General features: G+C 35.1%; 3 protein-coding genes across 3 annotated transcripts in view; 1 reads left to right on the top strand and 2 right to left on the bottom strand.

Moving 5' to 3' along the window:
• LOC121727921 (myb protein) overlaps positions 1-25,644 on the bottom strand; it is a 525,795-nt gene that overhangs the window by 374,508 nt on the left and 125,643 nt on the right. The window lies entirely within an intron of this gene.
• LOC121728082 (ejaculatory bulb-specific protein 3-like) lies at positions 2,453-3,520 on the top strand. Its single transcript, XM_042116189.1, has 2 exons — positions 2,453-2,609; positions 3,336-3,520. Exons 1-2 carry the CDS (start codon positions 2,474-2,476, stop codon positions 3,518-3,520), a joined length of 321 nt encoding a protein of 106 aa, XP_041972123.1. The 5' UTR covers positions 2,453-2,473.
• Positions 9,975-19,499, bottom strand: LOC121728081. The gene is made up of 5 exons (XM_042116188.1): positions 19,331-19,499; positions 15,289-15,472; positions 11,091-11,272; positions 10,693-10,699; positions 9,975-10,128 (listed from the first exon to the last, which is right to left on the bottom strand). The coding sequence occupies exons 1-5, from the start codon at positions 19,497-19,499 to the stop codon at positions 9,975-9,977; spliced, it is 696 nt and encodes a 231-aa protein (XP_041972122.1).

Genomic DNA, 25,644 nt, shown 5'->3' with positions numbered 1-25,644 from the left:
GACCTATCAAACAGGAAGCGGTCCCGCGGTCAAGCGTTCAAGCGGTCAGTTTTGCATTCTTTGTGATGTATTACGCTACATAGGTGTTAGGTATACTCTCACAGGGGGGCGTTCTGACCGCGTCAGAATTGCTCCTGTGTAACTGACCGCTTGAACATAGAATTCGAACGCCGAACGCTTGAATGCATGACCGCTCTCTGTCTCATAGAACCCTGAGATAAAATTAATAATTGTGTGTTGGTTATTCCTGGAAATTCATTTTCATCTGTTATACACTTTTCCATTTTATGTGAGTTTTAACAATAATAATTTAAGACTGATTTCGAATAACTCATTAACACATGATGATTCGAAGACGGTCGTGTTGTTATTATAAATTACCAGCGACCCCGACGTACGTCGTCCCGTCCTATTTATGAGGTTTAAATTGTCAAAATAGGTATTCAGAACGGGTCCTTCCCGTTTCATACCACAAATTTTTCATACCGCGGTATGAAACAGCGAAGTACTGTTTTTGAATTGCCTGTTTCATACTGACGTCCGAAACAGCGAAGACCTTTTTTGAAATAGTCGATTCGTACCGCAACGCAGATTTTAGTACAGTCAAGCTCAAAATATCTATACATATTATATAAATTATAAAATAATAAATTATTTAATTTAAATGTATTCTTTATTATTACTATTTATTACATAATATTATTAAATTTATTTGATTATTTAAATTAAATAAATTTATCTCAGAGAAACCAAATACATATTGGGCAATTTATTGATGGTAAGTATACGAAAAGACTCCAAGTATTATTGTACTTTATTAAAAAAAAACCTAATGATGTAAAAAATTCAAAAAGATCAACACATTCAATTGAAATAAATCAAAGAATATGAAACGAGCAAACCAGATGGAAGGCAACTTCCGTCGCCCATGGACACTCGCAACATCAGAAGAGCTGCAGTTGCGTTGCCATCCTTTTAAGAGGGAATAGGGTAATAGGGCAGGGGAGAGTAGAGAAGAGAATAGGGTAGGGGATTGGGTGGTGGGCCTCTGGTAAACTCACTCACTTGGCGAAACACAGCGCAAGCTGTGTTTCGCCGAGTGATTCACGCCGTGTTTCACGCCGGTTTTCTGTGAGCCCGTAGTATTTCTCCGATCAAGCCCCGTGCCGAAGCATGGCTCTCCCACGTCACAACCATACAAAAATTAAAAAAAACTAGCGGTACTACGGAACCCTGCCTATATTGTGCGTGGCCCGACACGCACTTGGCCGGTTTTTCTATTTGTATTTTCTAAACTATCTATTTTCATTAAAAAAATCAATGCACACTATGAGGGCACTTTTGAGATTGACAGCTCCCGGACCATAAGTACATTTATATTCTTTTTGATAATTGAAAATTAATTATAATATAGTGTTAGGTTAATTTTAAAGTTCTATGTGTAATCAAGCTGTGATTTTATTGTTAGAAGTCTGATAGTATATAATATATTTTTTGATTTTGAAAGAAATGATATATCTTTATACAAAATATTTTTTTATTTCTTCTTGTTACTACTTTTCTATACGCCAGTATAAATAAGTGACTAGACTAAAATATTTAATAAAATTCATGGTACGAATCCACCCATACCAAAAAAGAATTCGTCCTTTCATACCACTCCAAGCACCGCGGTACGAAACAGGCAATTCAAAAACAGTACTTCGCTGTTTCATACCGTGGTATGAAAAATAAGTGGTATGAAACGGAAAGGACCCTTCAGAACAACGAACATTGGCACACCTAAACGTACAAGTACATAATATAAAATGTTGAATTTTGGTGTACACCTATGAAACATACGCCAACCGATAGAGAAGATGTTTACAAACAATAAGATATACTCTTTGACAAAATGTCGTAAATTATATACTTTATGAGTTAATATAACATTTTAGAATTTAGATATATACAACCTGAAATATTTCAAAAAGTATATCACTCACTTAAGTACCTACGATTATCTGTCGATCGTCGAACGTCATCTGTCGATTGACGTAACTATATTTCATAGGTGTACACTATAAGGTGTATACGAAAATAATATGCCATTTTAAGTACATATTTGAAACTAATTAGGTATACCACGCTCCATACAAAAAGGTCCGAACTCTTTTCTAATTTTCCAGGTAAGTAATTATCAAAAATTTTACTCCTTTCTCCGACATAAACCAAATAAAATATCTAAGAACACACATAATATTTACCTATTCGTTTTTATATACAGTAAGATTATCGTTAAAACCTAAAAAAGTGGAAAAGTGTAGGTAATAGATACGGTATCTGAAGTTGTGTGTTATCGAGGTGACTATAAATACTCTTAATCTATACTCTCTTTATAGACTTATAAGTGCACTTTATTTTAAGCTTTGTAAAATATTTATGCCGTTTCCAGATGCATCTAACAGCGTTTTGTATTCTTTCCGTTTTGTTGATGACGTCAGCGTATGACGATATCGATGATAATTTCGACCACAACTCCCAGTTGAATGATATAAAGCAGTTACGGCAGCTGCTCGACTGTTTCTTAGACAAGGGTTACTGCACTGAAGTCGAGAGCCATATCAAAGGTATTTAAACAATTATTTATTTACGTTTTCCGTATGCGATTACTATCCAAAAGCGTAGCCTATAAAATATTACATGACGCCCGCAACTCCGTTGCGTCAAATTTTTCCTATGTCCTTTTGCGGGACTCAAAGTATCTCCAAATTTCAGCAAAATCGGGTTTTTTTTTATGAAATAAGGGGACAAACGAGCAAACGGGTCATCTGATGGTAAGCAACTTCCGTCGCCCATGGACACTCGCAGCATCAGAAGAGCTGCAGGTGCGTTGCCGGCCTTCTAAGGGGTAATAGGGGAGGGTAGGGAAGGGAATAGGGGAGGGTACGGAAGGAAATAGGGGAGGGTAGGGAAAGGAAAAGGGTAGGGGATTGGGCCTCCGGTAAACTGACTTACTCGGCGAAACACAGCGGAAGCGCTGTTTCACGCCGGTTTTCTGTGAGGACGTGGTATCTCTCCGGTCGAGCCGGCCCATTCGTGCCGAAGCATGGCTCTCCCACGTCAAATCACGGTTCAGCGGTTTGAGCTTGAAGAGGTAACAGACAGAGTAAACACTTTCGCATTTATAATAAGTAAATAAAAATAAATAAAAAATGTTTTATTTGTGAGTAAATTTTAATCAAACTTTTTCAGAATGTCTACCTGATGCCTATAATTATTATATAATATTAGCATCTATGGATACTTCAGTATGGATACCTTATAATATATTTTTTTATTTTCTTTTATTTCAGCACATCTTCCGGACCAAATTATAACGAATTGCCAGAATTGTGATACGGTACAGAAGCATTTTGCCCGCATCTTCTTTAATAACGTGAAGAAGAACTTTCCAGAGGAATACGAGGAGTACAAGAAGAAATATGACTTAGATGGAAAGCATTTGGAGTCACTCGAAAAGGCCATTTCCACCTTCTGAATATATTTTTGACAACAAACTCTTTATTTTACTCTCTTTAGGGCGACTCCGCTCACATAGTATCTCACGAAAACACTTCACGTTTTTGAGATAAAAAGCAGCCCATGTGGTAAACTTAAGTCTAAATCTTATATATAAAATTCTCGTGTCACAATGTTAGTTACCATACTCTTCCGAAACGGCTTTACTGATTTTTACCAAATTTTATATGCATATTCAGTATACAGTCTGAGAATCGGCTACTGGCTACTTTTTATTTTGATAAGTGCATTTGTTGAATAAATAATAGTAAATTATTACAACTCGAGACTGACGGCGACCATTGTTTGTGCGACGGGATAGCGATGGACGTTGCCATGGTGACATACTTATTTAGTCACTTCAATAAAATAATACGGGCGAAATACTTTATATGGCAAAACAACATTTGCCGGGACAGCTAGTGACGTAATAAATTTTCTTTAAATACATTTTGTATTTTTAGATTGCTGAAGTATTTAAGAAGCAACTTTGTTACTTCAAAATGAAATAATCTTAAACTTTAGAAACAAAAAATATTTTATTATAATATATTCTAGTTTCTTCATACCTCATTTAAATCGGTTGCACTATTTAAGTGTAGAAGGTAACTGAATGACAGACACAGTTTCGAAAGCATGCGTATTATAGACACAGAATATATATATTATGTTATAGGTCTACCAGAATCTGATGGCAAAAAGTGAGAAAATAAAGGTTTGAATTGAATTGGCAATACCGGGATAATTGGAGTAAAACATTTTGATCCTTTTTTTCTTATAGCGGCTGATTATGTGTGTTAAACAAGCAAATATAAAAATTTATCGAATGATCAAGGATATTTTTTGAAAATCTGCTGTCAAAAATTGCCATCAGATTCTGGTAGACGTATAATTTTATTAAATCGTATACATGGTGTTGTATATTATTATATTTGTAAATTATATTTTTGATATAATTATGTTGAGTGTTTATTTTTATCACGCAGAAGAATTCACATAAAAATTCCTCATTCAAATATTCATAGAATGAATTCGTAACTATTTCCTCATACGCCTAGAATTTTCTATTTAAATACTACAAAATTTAAGTAACGCAAGTAAAATATTTTTGTAATTATTATAAAAATAAAAAGATTATAATTTGTTTTATAACTAAGCACGTAAAACCTAAAAGGGTAGTCCGTAACTGTAGTTTGTCGTATAAGTTAACACTTTTTTTGGTTAGGTCTAAAACTAATGCAAGACAGAGGGAAGATGTTCAAAAAGGTAAGGAAATTAACTGCTTATTTAATAAAAATCTAGTGATTTAGGTAACTCGTAAGGAGTGAGCACACTGAGACGGGCCGTGCCAGGGCTCAGCGTGCCGGGGCTCATCGCAAAAATCCGCCTCCATACAATTTGTATGGAGGCGGATGCGCTTATCGCACACTGTCGGGGCGCAGCGGATTTCCGCTTCCACACAAATTGTATGGAGGCGGATTTTTGCGATGAGCCCCGGCACGCTGAGCCCCGGCACGACCCGTCTCAGTGTGCTCACTCTTTTAAGCAATCCCTTAATAGATTTTGGTCTCAGCGGTAGCTAGTGAGCTCGAACTTTGTACAATATTACTTACTATGATCAAAATAACGAAGAATTTCATACTAATTTTGACATATTATTATCATAGAAGTTTTGTTTAGATTTTAGCTACCGTGCTTAGGGTCAATAATTTATATTAGCGCAGAGTCGAAGCGAAGTGAATTCCCAAATACTGAACACATTAAACTCAACCTTCACTCCAGAGCGTAACGCATACGTCATTACTTCTTCGAGGCCAATCAGCGTTGGTCCTGCACATTCGAGCGAATTCGCGCGGATGCGCGCGCCTTTTTAAATTCTCAGAAGTAATAAAGTGCATTAACGCTTGGAGTTAAGGTTGAATTTGTTATGTTCAGTTTTAATAATTCGCTTCGATGCGCTTCGACTCTGCGCTAGTATAAATTGACCCTTATACTAACTACCAAGCTTCACAGTTTATCGTGAAGCTAGATAACGCCCTCAATTTCGTTGCGTCAAAAGCAGTTTATCGCGCGGGAAAAAACTATCCTACATCCTTTCTCGGGACTTAAGGTATCTCAGGCGTAGCATGGTCACTATAGAAACGGTTTCTTTCTACGGAAGAATAGACAACGTGACAGATAGACAATGGAAATACGGCAATTTGTCGATAAAATCTGTCAGTATGTCGATTCTTTTCCATGTCTACTGTCGTCATGCTAGCCCTGCTGGAGACCTACCACGAAACCGTTTTTAGATTCAAACAATCGAACGAGAAGCCGCGTCCTGCTCTTACAACGTCATTTCACGGTTGTTAGAGTAGGACGTGGCATTGTCGTTCGATTGTTAGAGTCTCAAAATGGTTTTGTGGTACGGCCCCAGCATACTAAATTAATTCATCCGAATAGATTCAGCAATTTAAGCGTGAAGAGGTAACAGACAGACTCACTTTAATGAATTATCTACCTTATATAAATTTTTTTTCAGACGTTTCTCAATATTATTCTGGCTATATCACTCTTGTCGGTGTCGGCATATAAAGATGTGGACGACAAATATGACTACAATAGCATTTTCAAGAACGTCACAGCTTTGCACATGTACATCGAGTGTTTTTTGGACAAAGGTCCATGTACGGACCTGGGATCTCATATTAAAAGTAAGTTTTAAAATACTATCAGAGAAAATAAATAGGCAGACAAGTCCTTGGGCTCAATTTATACCGCTTCGGAATGGATCGTCGCGCTGAAACTCGAAAACGGCTGAACGGATTAGGCTGATTTTAGTCTTAAAATATTCGTAGAAGTCCAGGGAAGGTTTTAAAGTTACACAAAGTTCACCGGGACAGCTAGTCCACTATAATATTAGTTTCTTTGACGGCAGTTGAAGGCCGCCCTTCATGAAATTCGTCATGGAAAGAAACTCGACCTCTCTCAAATTCAGCATACAATGGTGCTCAAACAAGGTGCTTCTCTCCCAAAAGCATTTTGAAGACGAGCAGCACAGTCTTGCGGAGAGAGAACTTTTAAAATCATAAAAAATCATCGCACTAAAATCTTTTCGACTTCATTCCTTTAACGTTGCGTACACGTAGTAACTTTGAGGTGTGATAAAAAACAATTGACAAATTATTTCCCGCCAATAGGGATGATGACAAGGTCAAAGATTAGCTAATTTTGTTAATAAAATAAAGAAATCACGGTAAAAAATAAGTGTTCCCAAAATTTCAGCTTGATAGCATTTGTTTTTTTTTTTTTATGCGCCTTTAAAGTTGGATATTCAAGTCGATTTTTTTTTTAATTAAATTTCTTAATATTTGTATACAATTCGATAACTTATGCAATTAAAAGCAACTTTTTATATGAAACCACTTTCATAAACGCAATATTTACTATACCTGTCGAACAAAGTTGTCTCCCGATGCATATAAACTACGAAAGACTGACGTCAGTCTTTCGTAGCACTTTGTATGGAGCGTTTCGGGCAGGTCTTTTTTATGAGATATTTGAATTGTCATATCTTGGTGAATTTTTAAGCTATCAGAGTCATTCTTTCAACGATGTTTCTATTTTTTAAGTGTCCTTCAATTACCGATAAGAAAAAAAAATAGTCATCATGCCTATTAATTTTTTTATTACTAGGAAGGTTGCAACGTTTAAAAAAATATAACATTCAAAATTCAAATAGCTCCAATTAGCTAGAAGTGCAAAACTTTTAGTGTGCCCCATGTATTTTAAGATGCATGCTCTCTTTTAAGTATACCAAGAATTAAAAATTTAGTGTGATGTTTAACTATAGTTTAAATCTTACCCCAATTACTAGGTTTTAAACATAATATTATCTTAATCCATACCTATAGGCTATAAAGCTGATTTCTCACGGCGCCTAATATCACGAGTCACACCTCGCCAGCTCGAGCCACGCGCCGTGTGAAGGGGGTGGCTCGAAATGGCGCGGGCTGGCTCGAGTGGGCGCGTCCGATTGAAGTCGGTAAGTTGTAGCGAGTTTTAGCGTGCGCGCTAAAGGCGCGGCTCGGCGCTGCTCGAGCGGCTCGAGACGATAATGATATGATATTACTCGCCGTGAAAACGGGTATTAACGCGGACTTATCACCTGTTGGCTCGCACATATCGCCAGAGGGGTTAGTGCGAGTTTTATTCGATCATACGCATCGAGCACGTTTACGCGAATTTATATGGGATCAAAGCAGTATCCACATTAGCTAGTAGATGGCGCTGCTTTGATTCCATATAAATTCGCGTTAACGTGCTCGATGCGTATGATCGAATAAAACTCGCACTAACCCCTCTGTTGGCTCGTACTTGCTCGTACAAATCGGCTCAGCGCGACGTGGCTCGTGATATTATGCGCCACGCCGTGAGAAGCCAGCATAAGATTGTTCTATATAATTATTCTTTTAATTTTAGATCACCTCACAGACCAAGTGAAGAATTCGTGCGCAAACTGCGACCAGGTTCAGGAACATTACGCTCATATATTTTTCGATGCAATGAAGAAGAATTTTCCACAAGAATACGTAGAATACAAGAAGAAATACGACAAAGACGGAAAACATTTAGCGGTACTTGAAAAAACAATTTCTGTGTATTAAAAAATTGTATATCTTTTTGTATGTTTATTTCATTAATAATATTTAATTTATACGATCAGCGCATGCGCGTCTATAACCATAGAGGAATATTATAAAATACTAGAAATAATAACAATTTGTATGGGAAAAAAAATTGTCATTAGCATGTTACTCGCAATTTTTCCATATTTTTAGGGTTCCGTACCAAAAGGGTTAAAAACGGGACCCTATTACTAAGACTTCGTTGTCTGTCCATCTGTCTGTCCGTCTGTCCGTCTTTACCCTTTGGGTACGAAACCCTAAAAAGCTTATATTAATTTGCACTTTACCTAGTAGATCCAGATCCTAGAAGGATACTATTCTGATGGATGAAACCATATGTTCTTGAAGTAGTGCCTCATGTACCTGCGTGTTTGTAGAGCTCTACGTGTGACACCTTTTTTTTACGGTGGGAAATGCGTTACGCATCCCCAGCGGCCCGGGGGGATGGTCGCCGGGGTATGTGAGACTCCCCAGGTGCTGCGGTAAGGAGGAGCACCCGGGGTTACCTACGTATGACACCTGGTCAGGTAACAGGTAACAAAGTTGACTAAAAATTAGTCTTACTTTAAAAAAATTGCCTTTTTTCATGGCTACTCGTAAATATTTACATACAAGGTATACCACGGTGCAAAATCTTACTTGTTGGTAGCATATTATGCTTAGAATAATTCTCACGAAACCGAAGTCACCACATGTTTCCCTATAAATTTTGAGGAGTTCCCTTACATCTTTCCAACTTCCATACATCCAAACAAACTTTCGCCTTTATAATATTAGTAGGATAATTTGTAAAATATTATTCTGAACTAGTATCATGTAGTGAAAAACTATTTTAAGTGCCTAAATTTTTGTCGGACGCTCTAAAAATAAAGAAATTTCGGACAATATGCAGCTGGGCTAAAGCCTTGTAAAGTATGAACACATTTTAATGTTGTTTGGGTCTATTTTTGTTTTTAAAGATGTGAAATGACGATAATAATATACAGCCTGATATTTTGTCATTTTCAAAGCAAAAAATTTAACTACTGCAAATTATAGAATATAGTAAGTACTTATAACTAAATATATTCAAAACATTGAGACTAAATGAAGGCTTTGATTACATCCACATAATGTTAATGTTATGTAGTATGTACATTAGCATAATATTACTTAGGCAATTATGCTTTCGAACATGTGTTCGTAATTAATATTAATAATTGTAATTATAGTGTATTCAGATAGAAATCTTGACATTGGGTTATTATTTTATATTTTTCCTAACATTTGTTATTCACAAATTATGTGGAAGGAAACTTTGATTAAATATTTTTGCGTTTTACAGAAATAATATTTTATTTTATTTTTAATATTCATAGTTTTTAATAATATGAATACTAACAATTTACAATTAAAGACGTGAGTGGAGGAACCCGATAATTAACATTTTATAATAACATAAGGACAATAATTACTTATTTCTAATCTCCCTTATAATTTAAACAAACCTTGTAACTTACCTACTTTATCATCTAGCTAATATAATTAGTTATAAATTATAATATCCACTTTTTTTTATTTCAAATCATTTTCCGGCCTTAAAGTCTCCATTTATGGAAAAGACGGCAATTTTTTCAGTTACTTACCTGCTTCATCCAATCGTGTCTCCAATTTATTACAATAATTTAAAAAATATTCCAATAACTAAGTAAGTAATGTCAAGCGATCAATCAAAAATAATTACATATTTAGGAAAATTGTTTATTTGGCATGAATTCTTTAACACTAATATTTCGCTAAGGCCTTCAGGAATAAGTTGTAATGGTTTCCTTCTGGATCGTACTTCTTTTTGTACTTCTCGTAATCTTCTGGATACTTCTCTTTCATGACCTCGTCCACAGCCCGCGCGTAGTGCCGTTGTATGTCATCGCAGTCAGCACTCAGCACACAGGTTTACTACCGCGTCGTGTATGTGAACTAAAATAATACTTGAATTTACTTAAACATATTTAGGGACCATTAAAGCTGTACATCACACGGTTTTCATGAGATTTTCTTTTAAATGTAATGAGAAAGCTCTTAAGGTGAGGCTAGTTCGTGGATTCTGAAGAAATTATGTGGAATCCTCTTACACCAACATTGATGTAGGCTCAAAAAGGAACAAAGTTACAAAATAACCGAACAGTTTTTTTTTTATTCTAATTCCCTACATCAAATATTGTAAAACATTTTTAAAAATATTTTAATTTTACTTTAAGAACACTGTTCTTGATTAAAATAAATACATAAATATAATATTATGAAGATAATATTATCATAATATAGTTAGATTAATAATTATGTCATTTCGGTGGTTAAACTATCATACCGGTGCACAGAAATAAAAATCCGTGCCGGCTTATCATATCGGTGGAAACCAGAATTCAAACTGAATTTTCTCCTTAGTCTTAAATGATACGTTAATAATATTAAATTTGAGAACATTTTGTGTCTTAAAGAATACATAAAACCTGAAAAGTATGTAAAATATGTATAAATAAAAAAGTTCACCGATATGATAAAAAAAGGTAATTTGTTGAAATTCACCCTTTAATGTCCTTTACGTCGTTATTCGTACTGACAGACATCAACCTGCTAATTTTAGAGACTACCTGGCCTTAAGGCATGAAATATACTTTTGTAGCTTTTATATCAATCATCACACTAGCAATATTGTAATGCTTAAACCTTGTAAGTGTTTACTATTTCTTTACTGCTGCACAACAGCTGAACATATTTCGACCAAATTTGACACGTTAGGAGGCTTTTTATTGAAGCAAAGGCTACAAAAATACAGTGTGCCCTTAGGATATGATAGTATAATAATATAATCATTCCATAAAAAAGGCGTTATCTACGTACTTTTGATATGCTGCTCTACGTCTGAACATGGGTTCTTGTCGAGGAAACAGCCAATGAACTCAGTGAGTCGTGTTACATTCTTCAGAACTGTTTCGAAATCGTAGTTGTCATCGATATCCTTATAAGCGGAAGCTGTTGTCAGACATGCCGCCAGCAAGATAAATTCGAGGACACCTTTCATTCTGAATTAAAAAGAATCACGACTATGTTAAATTAGGGTAAAAAGAAAGAAATTAATGCTTCAAAGATCTGAGACTACATATTATAAAGCGGTGTAACAATTTGCATTAAATTCATTAAAGACTATTTGAGAAATAGTACCATCGAGGAAGTTGATTCCTATGCAATTGACAGACCAACGTTATTTGGTCGAATATGTCAATTCAATGTTAATTGTGATCTGTCAGCTGGGTTTGACGTGACGCGACCAAACTACTTAGGTCCCCGATTTGCATAGGAATCAACTTCTCTTATAGTACATTAATAATATTAATTGTTGTACTGTTTATATTAGTTTTATTATTAGTTAAAGTTGCAAAGGCAATTCTATGATTAACAGTTGAAAAAAAATTGTAATCATTTTAAAAGAAGATTATTAAATTATGTAAAGGCTTGCACTTTTAATTACAAAATTTTACTTACCTTTAGTTTCTAAAACAACGTTAAATAATAATTGTTTGAAAATAATTATTATTTATAACTTCATAACCATAGAACTTATCAAACATAAATTATACTTATCAGTAGATTTAATACTTTGAAGTTTGGTTTAAATACGAACGAATGGTGCTTATAGTTTTTTTTAATAATTAGAACGCTTTTTCTACTATTGTAATTAGTAATTACTATGGTTGTGTGTCTGGAACCGTAACTGACACGTAATTTGTGTTTATGTTACGTTCAAAGACCGAAAACGCTCAGTGAGCGAAAAAATAGCTCACAACGCGTTGTGGTCACAGTGAAACAGCCACGGCGCGAAATTCGCGTTGTGGCTCTAATGAAAATGGCTACGACGCGTTCTGGCAATCACAAAAACACCATAACGCGAAATTCGTGTTGTGGCTGATATGCTATTCGTTTTTCTTGATTTTTTCTTGATTGATTAATCGTCCATAGGTATGGAAGATTATATTATTTGAATTACCACGCATACTACAAAATATTTTTGAAGTAAAAACTTCTTTAGCGGCGTTGAGTACTTTTGTGGGATGGGTAAAAACTGTGAAACTCGCGTCAGATTCTCGTGCTGATTGAAAAACCGTTAGACGGTTGTAGAGTAGTGTTGTAACATCGAAATCGATTAATCGAACAATCGATTGTTTTTTTTAGATCGATATTTTTAATCGATTGTAAGGGTTTCGATTAATTAAAAAAACGATTTTTTAAAAATCGATTTCCATAAAAAAATGGGTTAAAAATTTAATCGATTGTAAGGGTTTCGATTAATTAAAAAAAAAGATTTTTTAAACATCGATTTTAATAAGGGTTTCGATTAATTAAAAAAATAGATGTTTTAAAAATCGATTTTCATAAAAAATGGGTTAAAAAAAACTGTAAGGGTTTCGATTAAGTAATTTAAAAAAATTGACTTTTTTAAAATCGATTTTCATAAAAAATGGGTTAAAAATTTAATCGATTGTAAGGGTTTCGATTATTTAAAAAAATCGATTTTCATAAAAAATGGGTTAAAAAAAATAAGGCACAACGTTAATAATCAAGCTTTCACTTCTGCCGGCACTCCCGGAGTGCAACCCGTCTTTTTTTCTTTTACCAAATAACTGCATAACGTGTAACTGCATTATTATTTACAAAATATCCATAGTTCCATACTTATATTACTGTCTGTCTGTCTGAGCCACAACGCGAATTTCACGTCGTGGCTGTTTCACTGTGACCACAACGCGTTGTGAGCTATTTTTAACCGACTTCCAAAAAACGAGGAGGTTATATATTCGGCTGTGGTTTTTTTTATCACAGGTCACAACTCACATGATTGTATATGAATACAATATACACACAACACCATAAAATATCATCAGTCATCACGTCATGTACTTATTTATTTGGTACATTTCAAAGCGATTTTAATACAAAAAAATATACGTAATGTTGTTTCAAAATACATAATATTTCAAGTACCACAAAATTGAACATAAGTAACAAATTCAACCTTTACTCCAGAGCGTAAGGCACACATTTGGGTTGGACTGAAGGAAACGGGGCACTATGGAAAAAAGACATAAAAATTTTTCGTAAAAATTTTAACCTCTTATAACCACCCCTTTTGAATACACCAATCGATAGGTGCCAAGGAGAGTAAGAAGGGCTCAGATAAACTTTTCTCAAAAATCAACCCCCGGCCAGATACAGGCCGATATACGAACGATGGTCACATTTCGGCCTGTCATTCGACAGGGGTTGATTTTTGAGAAAAGTTTATCTGAGCTTTTTTGCTTCCCTTGGCGCCCCCTATAGATTGGTATAATAAAAAGGGGTGGTCATTGGGGGTTGTATTTTTTTCGTCAAAATTTTTCTCAGTATTTTCGCCATACTAACGAGGTTCGTATATCGGCCTGTAGTCTTTTTCCCATAGTGCCCCGTTTCCTTCAGGCCAACCGAACAAAAAAAATTACAATGTTGGCGTTGCGTTATTTGACGCATTCAATTATTGAATGCGCCAATACGAAAGTTGAATGAAAGAAGATGACGAAAATTGAAGATGAAAGTGCACAGTGTGGACATACATATCTAATCTACATCATAATAGGAATAAGAAACACAATCGCAATTAGTATAAAAAATACTTCGTTTATACGGTTTATATTTACACGATTTTGATACATTTGATCATATACAGATCGAATTCCTATGCAAGTTTATAGGTACAATAATTGCCTAGCGGCTAGCACGTGTTTACTGTTCACTTCGATTTTTTTAAATGTATTGTTTAAAATTATCTACCTGATATTTGTGAGCACGACGTCTGACTCTTAAAAAATTGTAATAAGAATTAAGATACGTAGAATATTAAATATACTTACTTACGCGATGGTTTAGGTATAGGATTGTTTAGGATTTAGGATTATTATTAGTAACTAAAAAGAGTGAAATTATTATTTTTAACAAAAAATTAAAACCGATTTCCAAGGTAAAAACTATAATAACATCCTTATAATATATCCTAAAAAGTATCAAATAATTTTTCCTATCTAATAGTGCCTTTCTCCGAATTCGGCTAAGCCTCAACTATTTCTGTACTCAATCTTCATAATTTTGAAGTGCCAGTGCGGTGAAAGTTCCAAAAGTTTCAAATATTCTGTCAGAGAACTAAAGTTTCAGCTATCTGGTACCGACTTCAAAATGATGAAGATTGAGTACAGAAATAGTTGAGGTTTAGCCGAATTCGGAAAAAGGCACTATTAGATAGGAAAAATTATTTAATACTTTTTAGTTCATATTATAAGGATGTTATTATAGTTTTTTACCTTGGAAGTCGGTTTTAATTTTTTGTTAAAAATAATTCCGCTCACTGAGCGTTTTCAGTCTTTGAGCGTAACATTAATTATACAAAATTTGCAGAGCAATTTGTAGGCAGAACAATAATTTAGTACGCAGAAAAGTATGTCTCACTTATAAATGCATAATAAAATATATAAGTGGTCGCTGTTAAGAATATTTTGTGTCCCAAGTCTTCATTTTTTTTTTGTAAAATTTTGAATGCAGTTTTGCTCTAAATTATCTAAAGAGCATTGTGTATGCATTCATAACTCAGTATGTAATAAAAAAAAAATGTGGCACCAACGCCACTATTTTTATTACTTCTTAAACTCTTTGTCATATAAAAAATAATGTATTAGCTGTAGCCAAAGTAGTAAGTGGACTACAAAGATGTTTTTGCGCATGGATGACTTTTTCATGAGGCATTAAAAAGTCACCCAAAATGGCGACGTATCTGTACGTCGCCACAGATTCGTCGCCATTTGGGGTGACTTTTACCAATGTACAACGCTGAAATTTGCTAAAAAACATCCTCTAAGCGTTGTATTTTATCATTCCATTTTTATATTCTAGACGCTATACGAAGATCATAAAATCAAGGTGACAATAAAACAGGCATCTATTTTCAAACTATTTAATAGGAAAACGTATAATTCTCTATGCATAAATATATAATTGAAACATTCAGGTATATTCTTACTTAGCGTACTTCTTGATGGTATCGTCTAGTTTGTTCAGCAGCGTTCTGTCGGGGTCGTACATTTTCTCAAAAGCCTCGTAGAGCTCGGGGTAATCTTTGAGGGTGCTTATTAAGATGTGGCCATAGTGCTTCTGAGTCGCATCGCATTCTCTACAGCTGTCTTTCAGTGATTCGATGACGTGCTCTAAAACAATTAAATGATTGCATTATAAAGGTGCACGTCCGCCGAATTACAATCGGAGAGAACGGACGGACTGGATCGTCATTTCTGCGCCTGACACCGGCGTAACAAGCTGATGACGTCATCCGCAGTGAACGCTTCATTCCAATTCTGAAGGTTTCAAGTCAATTGTCTTGTCAAACTGTCATCGCCCCGTCGCCCGCCCGTAGCCCGGCCGCACATTGTCCGAAATTTCTGATCAGAAACAGTTGAACGTCCGCGCTGTCTCTTACATTTTGTACTGAGCCGAGTGAGCTCGAACTCGCCGGAAAGATATTTTGGATAGTGCGCGGGGAGGCGGTCCGGCGAAATTCAACTGTTTCTGATCAAAATTCAGACAATGTGCGGCCGGACTAAAAAATCTAAATTGCCGATGCTGAATCCGAATGCAGTGGTCGCATCCCATAGGCATTTTGCAAATGACGAAGCTCCGTCCGCTCCGGACGCTCTGATTTTAACCCGGTGGACGCGTAGCTTTATAACTCAATCTTCTTGGTCACTGCGCGAGTTTCTTACGCCTGTTAGTCTTGCCGGGCAAAAGTCATTCTTGTACTAATGGTCGAAAGGGATCCGAAAATCTTATAGTGAAAGAAAAACTATAATAAAAATCAGCAAAGAAAATCTGAAACAATTTGTTTCCATATTGCTTTTGTCAATAAAATTTCGCATTCCCACCACTGGAACTCCTATGTAGAAAGTATTTACTGCGAACAACATATAGCAGTACTAGGTATTCTTCGGTCAAATTACAAATCGACGAGTGTGCTTTTAGACCACTTATCTGAAGTGATATGCAATATACACCGCGCGTGCACCTCTCCATTCGCCTCATTCGATCACACTTTTGTAACGTTCTCGTCACGCATTTACCAGTTTACTCCCCAAGTCAAGCGTGCGTACAGAAGTTTGAGAAAATGTGCGCGCCTCACGAGGGGGGTGTATCTATACTAATAATATTATAATTGGGAAAAGTTTGTCTGTTTGTTTGTTTGAACGCGCTAATCTCAGGAAGTACTGGTCCGATTTGAAAAATTATTTCAGTGTTAGATAGTCCATTTATCGAGAAAGGCTATAGGCTATATTTTATCACGCTAAGACTAATGGGAGCGAAGAAATAGAGGAAAATATGTAAAAAATGGGTAAAATTATTTGAAAGGGCTTATTTGAACGCGCTAATCTCAGGAAGTACTGGTCCGATTTGAAAAATTCTTTCAGTGTTAGATAGCCCATTTTCTGAGGAAGGCTATAGGTTATATTTTATCAAGCTAAGATTAATAGGAGCGAAGAAATAGAGGAAAATGTAGTAAAAACGGGGGAAATTATTTGAAAGGGCTTATCTCATGAACTACTGGAGCAATTTTTCTATTATTTGGCACAGATAAGAAGTAGACCACGTGAAGGATCATATGCTATTTTTTGTGGACTAATTTGTCTGTGAAATATCTAATTTACGCGGGCAAAGCTACGCGGAACGTTATATTTCGCATGGTCTTGACATCACGGTTAAACGGCTCGACCCATTTTGCTGAAATTTGGTATAAAGATACTTTGAGTCCCGATAAAAGAACATAGGATACATTTTGTCCCGAAAAAATGTACGGTTACTGCACAATATACTTTTATGATTTGCGCGTAAACTATTCAATCTATTTTGATGGAAAATGGTGTGGAGATACTTTTAGTCTCGGGAAAGGACAAAGAATACTAATTTTGTCCCGGAAAATGTACGGTTCCCGCACAAAAAACTTTTATGATTTTCGGCTAAACTATTCAATCTATTTTGATGAAATTTGGTATGGCAATACTTTCAGTCTCGGGAAAGGACAAGGGATAATTTTTATCCCGGAAAATATACGGTTCCTGCACTTCACTTAGAGAAAAATTTAAGGAAACTGGAATCTTAACTGTTGCTTCTCAATATGTCCTATCAAATGTATTATATGTTAAAAAGAATATATATCAATTCACGAAAAAATGTGATACCCATGGGAGAAATACTCGTAATAAACATAAGCTTGAAATTCCGGTGACTAGACTTACTAAAGTCAAAAATTCTTTTAAAGGTCAATGTATACGCCTTTATAATAAGATCCCAGAAATCGTTCAAAATCTCTCAATTAATAGATTTAAAAAAGTTGTTAAAGAACGTTTGTGTACCAAAGCGTACTATAAAGTTACTGATTTCATGAATGATAGTACACCATGGGAATAAGGTCGCCCCCTGCAGAGCTGTTTCATTATAATATGTATAATAATTGTACACTCGTTGTATTTTATTTAGTCATAATGACACTGTTATTTTATAATATATTTTTTGTAATTTTCCATCTTTTTAGAAAAAAATGGCCCCGTGCGAGTTTCTTATGCCGGTTCTTCTCGCCGGGTTAGTTCCCGAACCGGTGGTAGGCATCTGTGTAGCCCCGACGTTCAGCGAATATTTGAAAAAATTTATTCTGAATAAAAAAAATTGAGTTTGAGTTTAGCTTTCTTTTTGTGAAATAAGGGAGCAAACGAGAAAACGGGTCACCTGATGGAAAGCAACTTCCGTCGCCCATGGACACTCGCAGCATCAGAAGAGCTGCAGGTGCGTTGCCGGCCTTTTAAGAGGGAAAAAGGTAATAGGGGAGGGTAGGGAAGGGATTAGGGTAGGGGATTGGGCCTCCAATAAACTCACTCAGTCGGCGAAACACAGCGCAAGCGCTGTTTTTTTTAAATGAAAATAAGAGGTGCAGGTGCGTTGCCGGCCTTTTAAGAGGATATAGAGTAATAGGGGAGAGTAGGGAAGGGAAGGGAATAGGGGAGGGTAGGGAAAGGAATAGGGTAGGGGATTGGGCCTCCGGTAAACTCACTCACTCGGCGAAACACAGCGCAAGCGCTGTTTCACGCCGGTTTTCTGTGAGAACGTGGTATTTCTCCGGCCCATTCGTTCCGAAGCAAGGCTCTCCCACGTATAAAATGATATTTATTATTCTCGCCTAAACTATTTAATCTATTTTGAATCTGGGACAAGGAATGTTTTTTGTTCCGGAAAAATGGGCGGTTCCCACACAATATACTTTTATGATTTGCGCGTAAACGACTCAATCGATGTACGGTAACAACTATAAACTAGAGTCCACGCGGACGAAGTCGCGGGCAACAGCTAGTTCGATCATACGCATCGAGCACGTTAACGCGAATTATATGGAATCAAAGCAGCGCCATCTACTGGCTAACGTGGATACTGCTTTGATCCCATATAAATTCGCGTAAACGTGCTCGATGCGCATGATCGAATAAAACTCGCACTAACCCCTATCACACTTTTCGTAACGCTCCCGTCATTCATTTGCAAGCTTAAGAGGGCGACTAACCCCAAAAATCAAACATCGTCCTTCATTCTTCACACTCACGATCGTCTTTCATATGCCAGGTGAAAAAGAACGACGCGGATTCATCGCCAAATTAGTTTTTTCTCAATAACTCGATAAATATACAACATTTTAAAAATCCGCTAGGTCGATCTCTCAATGACAGCATTTTAAACAATGTGTTAAAATATTAACTTATTTCAATGCACGGTTATGGCAATAAATGAAAAATTCGTGAAAAACAGATGCATCTTTGTGATTTTTTTCTATCGAGAAAATTTTAAGATATCGTGTTTTTGCTCAGATCGAATTCTCGGAAATATAATGTAGTATCTTATTTTAGAAAATGAAACAACTCGGGGCTTATTTTCAAGTATAAAAATGAATTATAAAATCGACACTTTAGGGTTAGTCGCCCCCTTAATCCCCAAGTCAAGCGCGCGTAAAGAAGTTTTACCTCAACACAACTCACTTTTAGCGTTCTGTCCAAACTCATCACATTTGTTTTTGTTGGTCAGGCACCCCCAGAACTGATGCATCGCCTCCTTGTTCCTGGCGAGGTTTACAACGTGGTCATCTTGCATGTCATCGTACGCGGCCGTCACAACAATCATCAAAAGTAGACCGGCAATGTACTTCATGATACCTGAAAAAGTAATTGATCTGAAAGAACGTCCGCTCTAAATAAATTAAGCTAGTGTGGAGGTTTAATTTATAAAGATAAATAAAATCTAATCTCATGAGTATAATTCTTATGGTGCTCCCACACCGCAGTTAGAAAATGTTTAGTAACGTTAGTAAACATATTTATTTTGTAAGCAAACATTTTCTAACGTGAAAACATTTATAACATTTTTTAACATTTGTGATTGACACAAATGTTAAAAAAATGTTATAAATGTTTTCACGTTAGAAAATGTTTAGTAAACGTAAGTTAAGAGTCCGTATACGAAATTTTGAAGAAAACTATAGAAATAATCTATATAGATAAAATTTTATCCAATTCGAGAAAAAAGAAAAAAAACAAATTGTGCCAAAAAACACGATTCAAAACAACCTAAATCTCTATTAACTATAAACCTAAAACAACCTAATATTACTCGCCGCAAGGCTAATGTGAGATTTAGGTTGTTTTGAATCGTGTTTTGGCATAATTTGCTTTTCTTTTTTTTTTCTTTTTTCTCGAATTAGATAGAATTTTATCTATAGATTATTTCTGTCGTTATCTTTTTATGAATTACAGCTCCAAGTTGCCGAAATTAAAAAGCAATTCTTTGCCCATTTTCTCTAAACTTTTGCCGAGTTACATATTTTTTTACTCAACTATTTCATATTAAAGTGGTAAAAAGTAATTCCAACATTGTATAGACGACTTTCTCAACAGTACATTGTATTTTTTTCATACCGTTAAGACGTCAATACAATCCATAAACAGGTGATATTCTAAACCTTTTACAGCAAAAATCACAAAACTGTCGAGGGTTTGAGTTAGATTATTTAAAAATACTTTAAAAAAAACAAAAATCTAGCTCCAACATTAGATTATAATTGAAATGATCTTACATGTTGTGCATTAAAACTTATAGAAATACTGTATTTTAACTGTTAAATCACGTCTGTTAATGAGCGAAATCGGCAAAATTTCGTATACGGACTCTTAACAAATTATAGCAAAACAAATTATAACAAAATAAAACATATTGTGTTACCTTTTGTTTGGTATATAAAGACTGTCAGATAAAGCCAGATTTAAATGTTATAAAATGTTAGTAAACATTTTCTATTAGTGTAGGAATACTTATAACATGTAACAGTTCCTAGCATAATGTTACAATTGACAACATTTGTTAGTAAATGTTTTTACGTTACAAAATGTTTACAAGCATTTTCTAACTTTCGCCCCATTTTCGATGAAAACAAACTAACAGTCACTTTTCTTTATATTACTAACTAGCGACCCGCCCCGGCTTCGCACGGGTATAAAATAAATTATGGCCTAAGTCACTAAAAAAATGATTAAAATCTATTCAGTAGTTTGATTTTAAATAATTTATTTTCATTACTACCCATGGGCCACGGGTAGTAATGACCACGGGCCGTGGCCCGCATTGGTCGGTACTGCCGCAAAAGCTACTTACGTCCCGCAATTTTTAAATCTGTAATATCTTCGAAAATATTCATTTAAAATTAAAATCGTAATAATTATGCTGTAAAGGGCCATAATCAATAATGTATTTAAAGTATTTAATTGAATAAGGATTATTGCCGTATTGGTTAAAATCGCTTCGAAAATTAGACATTAATTAAAGTTAAAAGTAAATGACAAAAAATATGTTAATGTGGGATATATCCATATGAGATATACTTATACGTGGGAGAGCCGTGCTTCGGCACGAATGGGCCGGCTCGACCAGAGAAATACCACGTTCTCACAGAAAACCGGCGTGAAACAACGCTTACGCTGTGTTTCGCCGAGTGAGTTTACCGGAAGCCCAATCCCATACCCTATTCCCTTCCCTATCCTCCCCTATTCCCTTCCCTTCCCTTCCCATCCTTGCCCTCCCCTCTTAAAAGGCCGGTAACGCACCTGCAGCTCCTCTGATGCTGCGAGTGTCCATGGGCGATGGAAGTTGCTTTCCATCAGGTGACCCGTTTGATCGGTTGCCCCCTTATTTTATAAAATAATAATAATAATATACCATCGCGGAGTTTTCTGTAGACATTTTCAACGTGTACAATGCGCACCCCTGCATTGACGTACAGTTTGTACTATTATCTATTCTGTGGCATTGGTAGCGCCCACTTCGAAACGGGCGTAAATCGCAAATATTTTAATTTCGCCATAACTTCTAAACCAAACGTCCAATTTTAATCATTCAAAGAGCAAATATAATCTACATAAACTGTACTTAGTGATGAAATTATTTATTTTGATAAGGATTATTAGCATGAGTAAAATAAATGCGTTTAAATGTAGTCCAAAAAAAAATCAAGATTTTTAAATAAAAAAATAGTTTTTGTGCCTCACTTGACATAGATAGGTATATTGTGTCGCGGACATTTTTGTAGATATTTATAAGATCTATATTTACTTAGAACATTGTATAGTTCTATCTTTTATAGTTTAGGCAGCGTACGCAAAATAAGTAAATTTTCTGGTTGTTTCCGAAAAAACTGAAATATCTTTCGGAACCCTATATTCTCCAAAATAAAAATACTCGTAAATAATGTAGCTTTCGAATGGTGAAAGAATTTTTAAAATCGGTCCAGTAGTTTTTGAGCCTATTCATTACAATTAAACAAACAAACAAACAAAGTTTACCTCTTTATAATATTAGTATAGATTACTTGGACATAAAGACTGTCAGATAAGAATAGAAAATGCAGAATACATACCTAACTAAAAAGTTGCAGTAATTTTCACTTTTCCAAAATCACTTCTTTTCAAAAAAACGTCAAATAGTAATGTAATAGAATATTTGTATAGTGGCAATATATAGGTATGTTTCCGCTTAAAAAAGATAAAATTAATTTATTATTTTTACGTACCTAATTACCTAACATGGAATGAAGAGCTAAATAATAAAAAAGTAAAAAAAAAAACTAATCAAGAGCATGTTTAAAGAGGGTTCCGTATTCTTAATATTGATCGTAATATTACAAAATGCGTATATTGCGTACGATATTATATAATATACATATATTAATTAACAAATAAGGTCAATATGGAAGCCAACATGTCAACAAATAAGGGTCAATTCAGACCGCAACGCAACGCGACGAAATTGACAGATTTTAATTGCGAAAGACGTCATGCAAGTCTGTTAATTCAATACAAAGGGGTTTGGGTAATATTGGCGTCATTTTCAAAAATCGCGGCCACTTGCCAAACCGGCATATTATGAAAGAACATATCAAGGGGAGTAAACTTTATTATGGGAGACATAACATAGGTAAACTCGGAGCCGAGATATTAGGCATTTTAAGTTCGTATTTTCAACTAAACGTAAATTCAATCATAACATGAATATTCAGGAAAATACAATAAAACAGCGTTATTTATTAGCTTAAAGCCTTCCTCGATGAATGGCCTATCCAATACAAAAATATTTTTTCAAATCGAACAAGCAGTTCCTGAGATTAGCACTTTCAAACACACAAACACTTCAACTTAATAATATTAGTATAAGTACGGTTTTTTTTTATGAAATAAGGGGGCAAACAAGCAATCGGGTCACCTGATGGAAAGCAACTTCCGTCGCCCATGGACATTCGCAGCATCAGAAGAGCTGCAGGTGCATTGTGTCCTTTTAAGAGGGAATAGGGAAGGGGAAGGGATGGGAAAGGAAGGGAATAGGGGAGGGGTTTTGGCCTCCGGTAAGCCCACTCACTCGGCGAAACACAGTGCAAGCTCTGTTTTACGCCGGTTTTCTGTGAGAACGTGGTATTTCTCCAGTCGAGCCGGCCCGTTCGTGCCGAAGCATGGCTCTCCCACGTATAAAACACGAAAACGGCTGAACGGATTGGGATGATTTTAGTCTTAAAATATTCGTCGAAAGAAGTCCAGGAAGGGTTTTAAAGTGACACGAAGTTCACCGGGACAGCTTGTATTCTATAAAACATTCCTGCAGCTGTACTTCTATAATGAGTCGGGAAGTAGATCAAAAGCTGGACTGAAAATTTTGCCGAAAGCATGTGGCATGGCGTCGGGTATCATACTACTTTGCATACTGCAAAATTCGCTAAATAGTGGAAATAATTAACATTATATTATGGGAACAACACCCTAGAGTCATTTTACCCACAACACATTAATACACAAGAACAATAATTATAATTGCCTAATATTGCATCCGGCCCTTTGAAAACCACTGTCTAATGGAATATAGTCTCAAGTCTTGCTATATTGTAGTTGGACGAGTGTTAAACCCAGTGTGAAAATAGGTATGAAAAATTATTCATATTTGACGCGGACGAAGTCGTGGGCAATAGTTAGTGAGAAAAATAAATCCAACAGATTAATATACCCTTTCTACGCCTGTTTGTTAAGGATAGCTCCATAAAGTAACGTTAATTACTATTGATTTTGTGAAAATAAGGCGCAAAAATAAATATACTAAAATAATCGTAGCTCAGCTCCGATATTACTTAGAACAGTTTTTGTTACTGATATATTTTTCTCTAATGTAGTGCTACAAAATAGTTATGGTTTTATCCCTGGCCGCTGGAAAAAAAATGACGCCACAGGTCCATACAAAGTTACCCAATGCCCTTTAGAAACTGCATGCGTTGCGAGCTGAATTGACCCTTATGAGTAAATTTTTTGATGTCTTCTATACTTACCTACATTTTCATTATTCATAACGGTAGAGGCAATCTATAAAGTTCCGCAGCATTACGGAACCCTAGACGGTTTTTTTTTATATTTTACTAGCTGTCCGAAAATAAAAATCACATTTTATTTGATTATGTACAGTATTGTTCATCGTAAACATTTTTTTCAGCTAATGATTTTGTGTTTTATTAACAGGAGTAGTTTGTTCTGATTTCGTTGCAGAAGTAATAAAAAGTCCTGTTAAAATAACTGGCATATTCAAATAGAAAAATATATCATAAAGTAATAGATTATCAAATTAAAATTTATTTAGTAGATTACACTTACTTATTATAATATTTACTCGCAATTGGAAATAGTTTTCTGTCAATTTACCTATCAAAATCAGTTCAGCGATTTAGGGCCTTTAAAAAACCGTCTAGGATTCCGTAATGCTGCGGACCTTTATAGATTTTAGAAGGGCACTATGTCATTTTGTCCATACATGTCATTTCCCTTACATTTTAAATTAAAATAAATATTACTCAAATTATTATGTTTTAATGTAATTTATACGTGGGAGAGCCATGCTTCGGCACGAATGGGCCGGCTCGACCGGATGAATACCACGTTCTCACAGAAAACCGGCGTGAAACAGCGCTTGCGCTGTGTTTCGCCGAGTGAGTGAGTTTACCGGAGGCCCAATCCCCTACCCTACTCCCTTTCCTACCCTCCCCTATTCCCTTCCCTTCCCTACCCTCCCCTATTACCCTATTCCCTCTTAAAAGGCCGGCAACGCACATGCAGCTCTTCTGATGCTGCGAGTGTCCATGGGCGACACTCTATATACACTCTATATATATATATATATATATATATATATATATATATATATATATATATATATATATATATATATATATATATATATATATATATATATATATATATATATATATATATATATATATATATATATATATATATATATATTTATATATATTTATATATATATTCAGAGTTAGTTAAATATACTAAGATTGTTAATATAGTAAAATAATATTATATTATAAATATAGTAAAATAATATTATTAAGACATTGAAATATATGTTTGCTTATGACTTAAGTTATATTTAGATTACTCTTCATTTATTTTATTTATTTTCTTCATCCTTTCGCACTATTGGCACCTACACAATTTTGTTTCTGGACACCTAAAGGTTGACTGGTAGAGAATTCCATCTGGCATTAAGTCCGCCTATGTACCAACATTGTGCAAAAAGCATAAATAAATAAATAAATATAATATTAGGTATTAATAGTAACATTTTGGCTAAACACATTTAAACTAAAGCATTCTTCTTACAGCATGTTTTTAAATATTAAAATGTTTTTATAAGTTAAGAGTACTTGTAAATATAAAGTGTTATTTTATATTTAATAAGGGCCCGTTTTACCACTTCCTGATAA

The sequence above is a fragment of the Aricia agestis genome, chromosome 6, assembly GCF_905147365.1.
Source record: "Aricia agestis chromosome 6, ilAriAges1.1, whole genome shotgun sequence".
Taxonomy (NCBI): domain Eukaryota; kingdom Metazoa; phylum Arthropoda; class Insecta; order Lepidoptera; family Lycaenidae; genus Aricia; species Aricia agestis.
Note: the sequence above shows the minus strand (reverse complement) of the source record. Positions and strands in the feature narration are given on the sequence as shown.

Bases quoted from the DNA above. Each gene is read 5' to 3' on its own strand.
- LOC121728082 (XM_042116189.1), top strand. From the start codon at position 2,474: ATGACGTCAGCGTATGACGATATCGATGATAATTTCGACCACAACTCC. The intron at 2,610-3,335 runs GTATTTAAACAA...CTTTTATTTCAG, and splicing joins AGTCGAGAGCCATATCAAAG to CACATCTTCCGGACCAAATT.
- LOC121728081 (XM_042116188.1), bottom strand. From the start codon at position 19,499: ATGAAGTACATTGCCGGTCTACTTTTGATGATTGTTGTGACGGCCGCG. The intron at 15,473-19,330 runs GTGAGTTGTGTT...TAATTGTTTTAG, and splicing joins GTTTGGACAGAACGCTAAAA to AGCACGTCATCGAATCACTG. The intron at 11,273-15,288 runs GTAAGAATATAC...TTTTTAATTCAG, and splicing joins ACCATCAAGAAGTACGCTAA to AATGAAAGGTGTCCTCGAAT.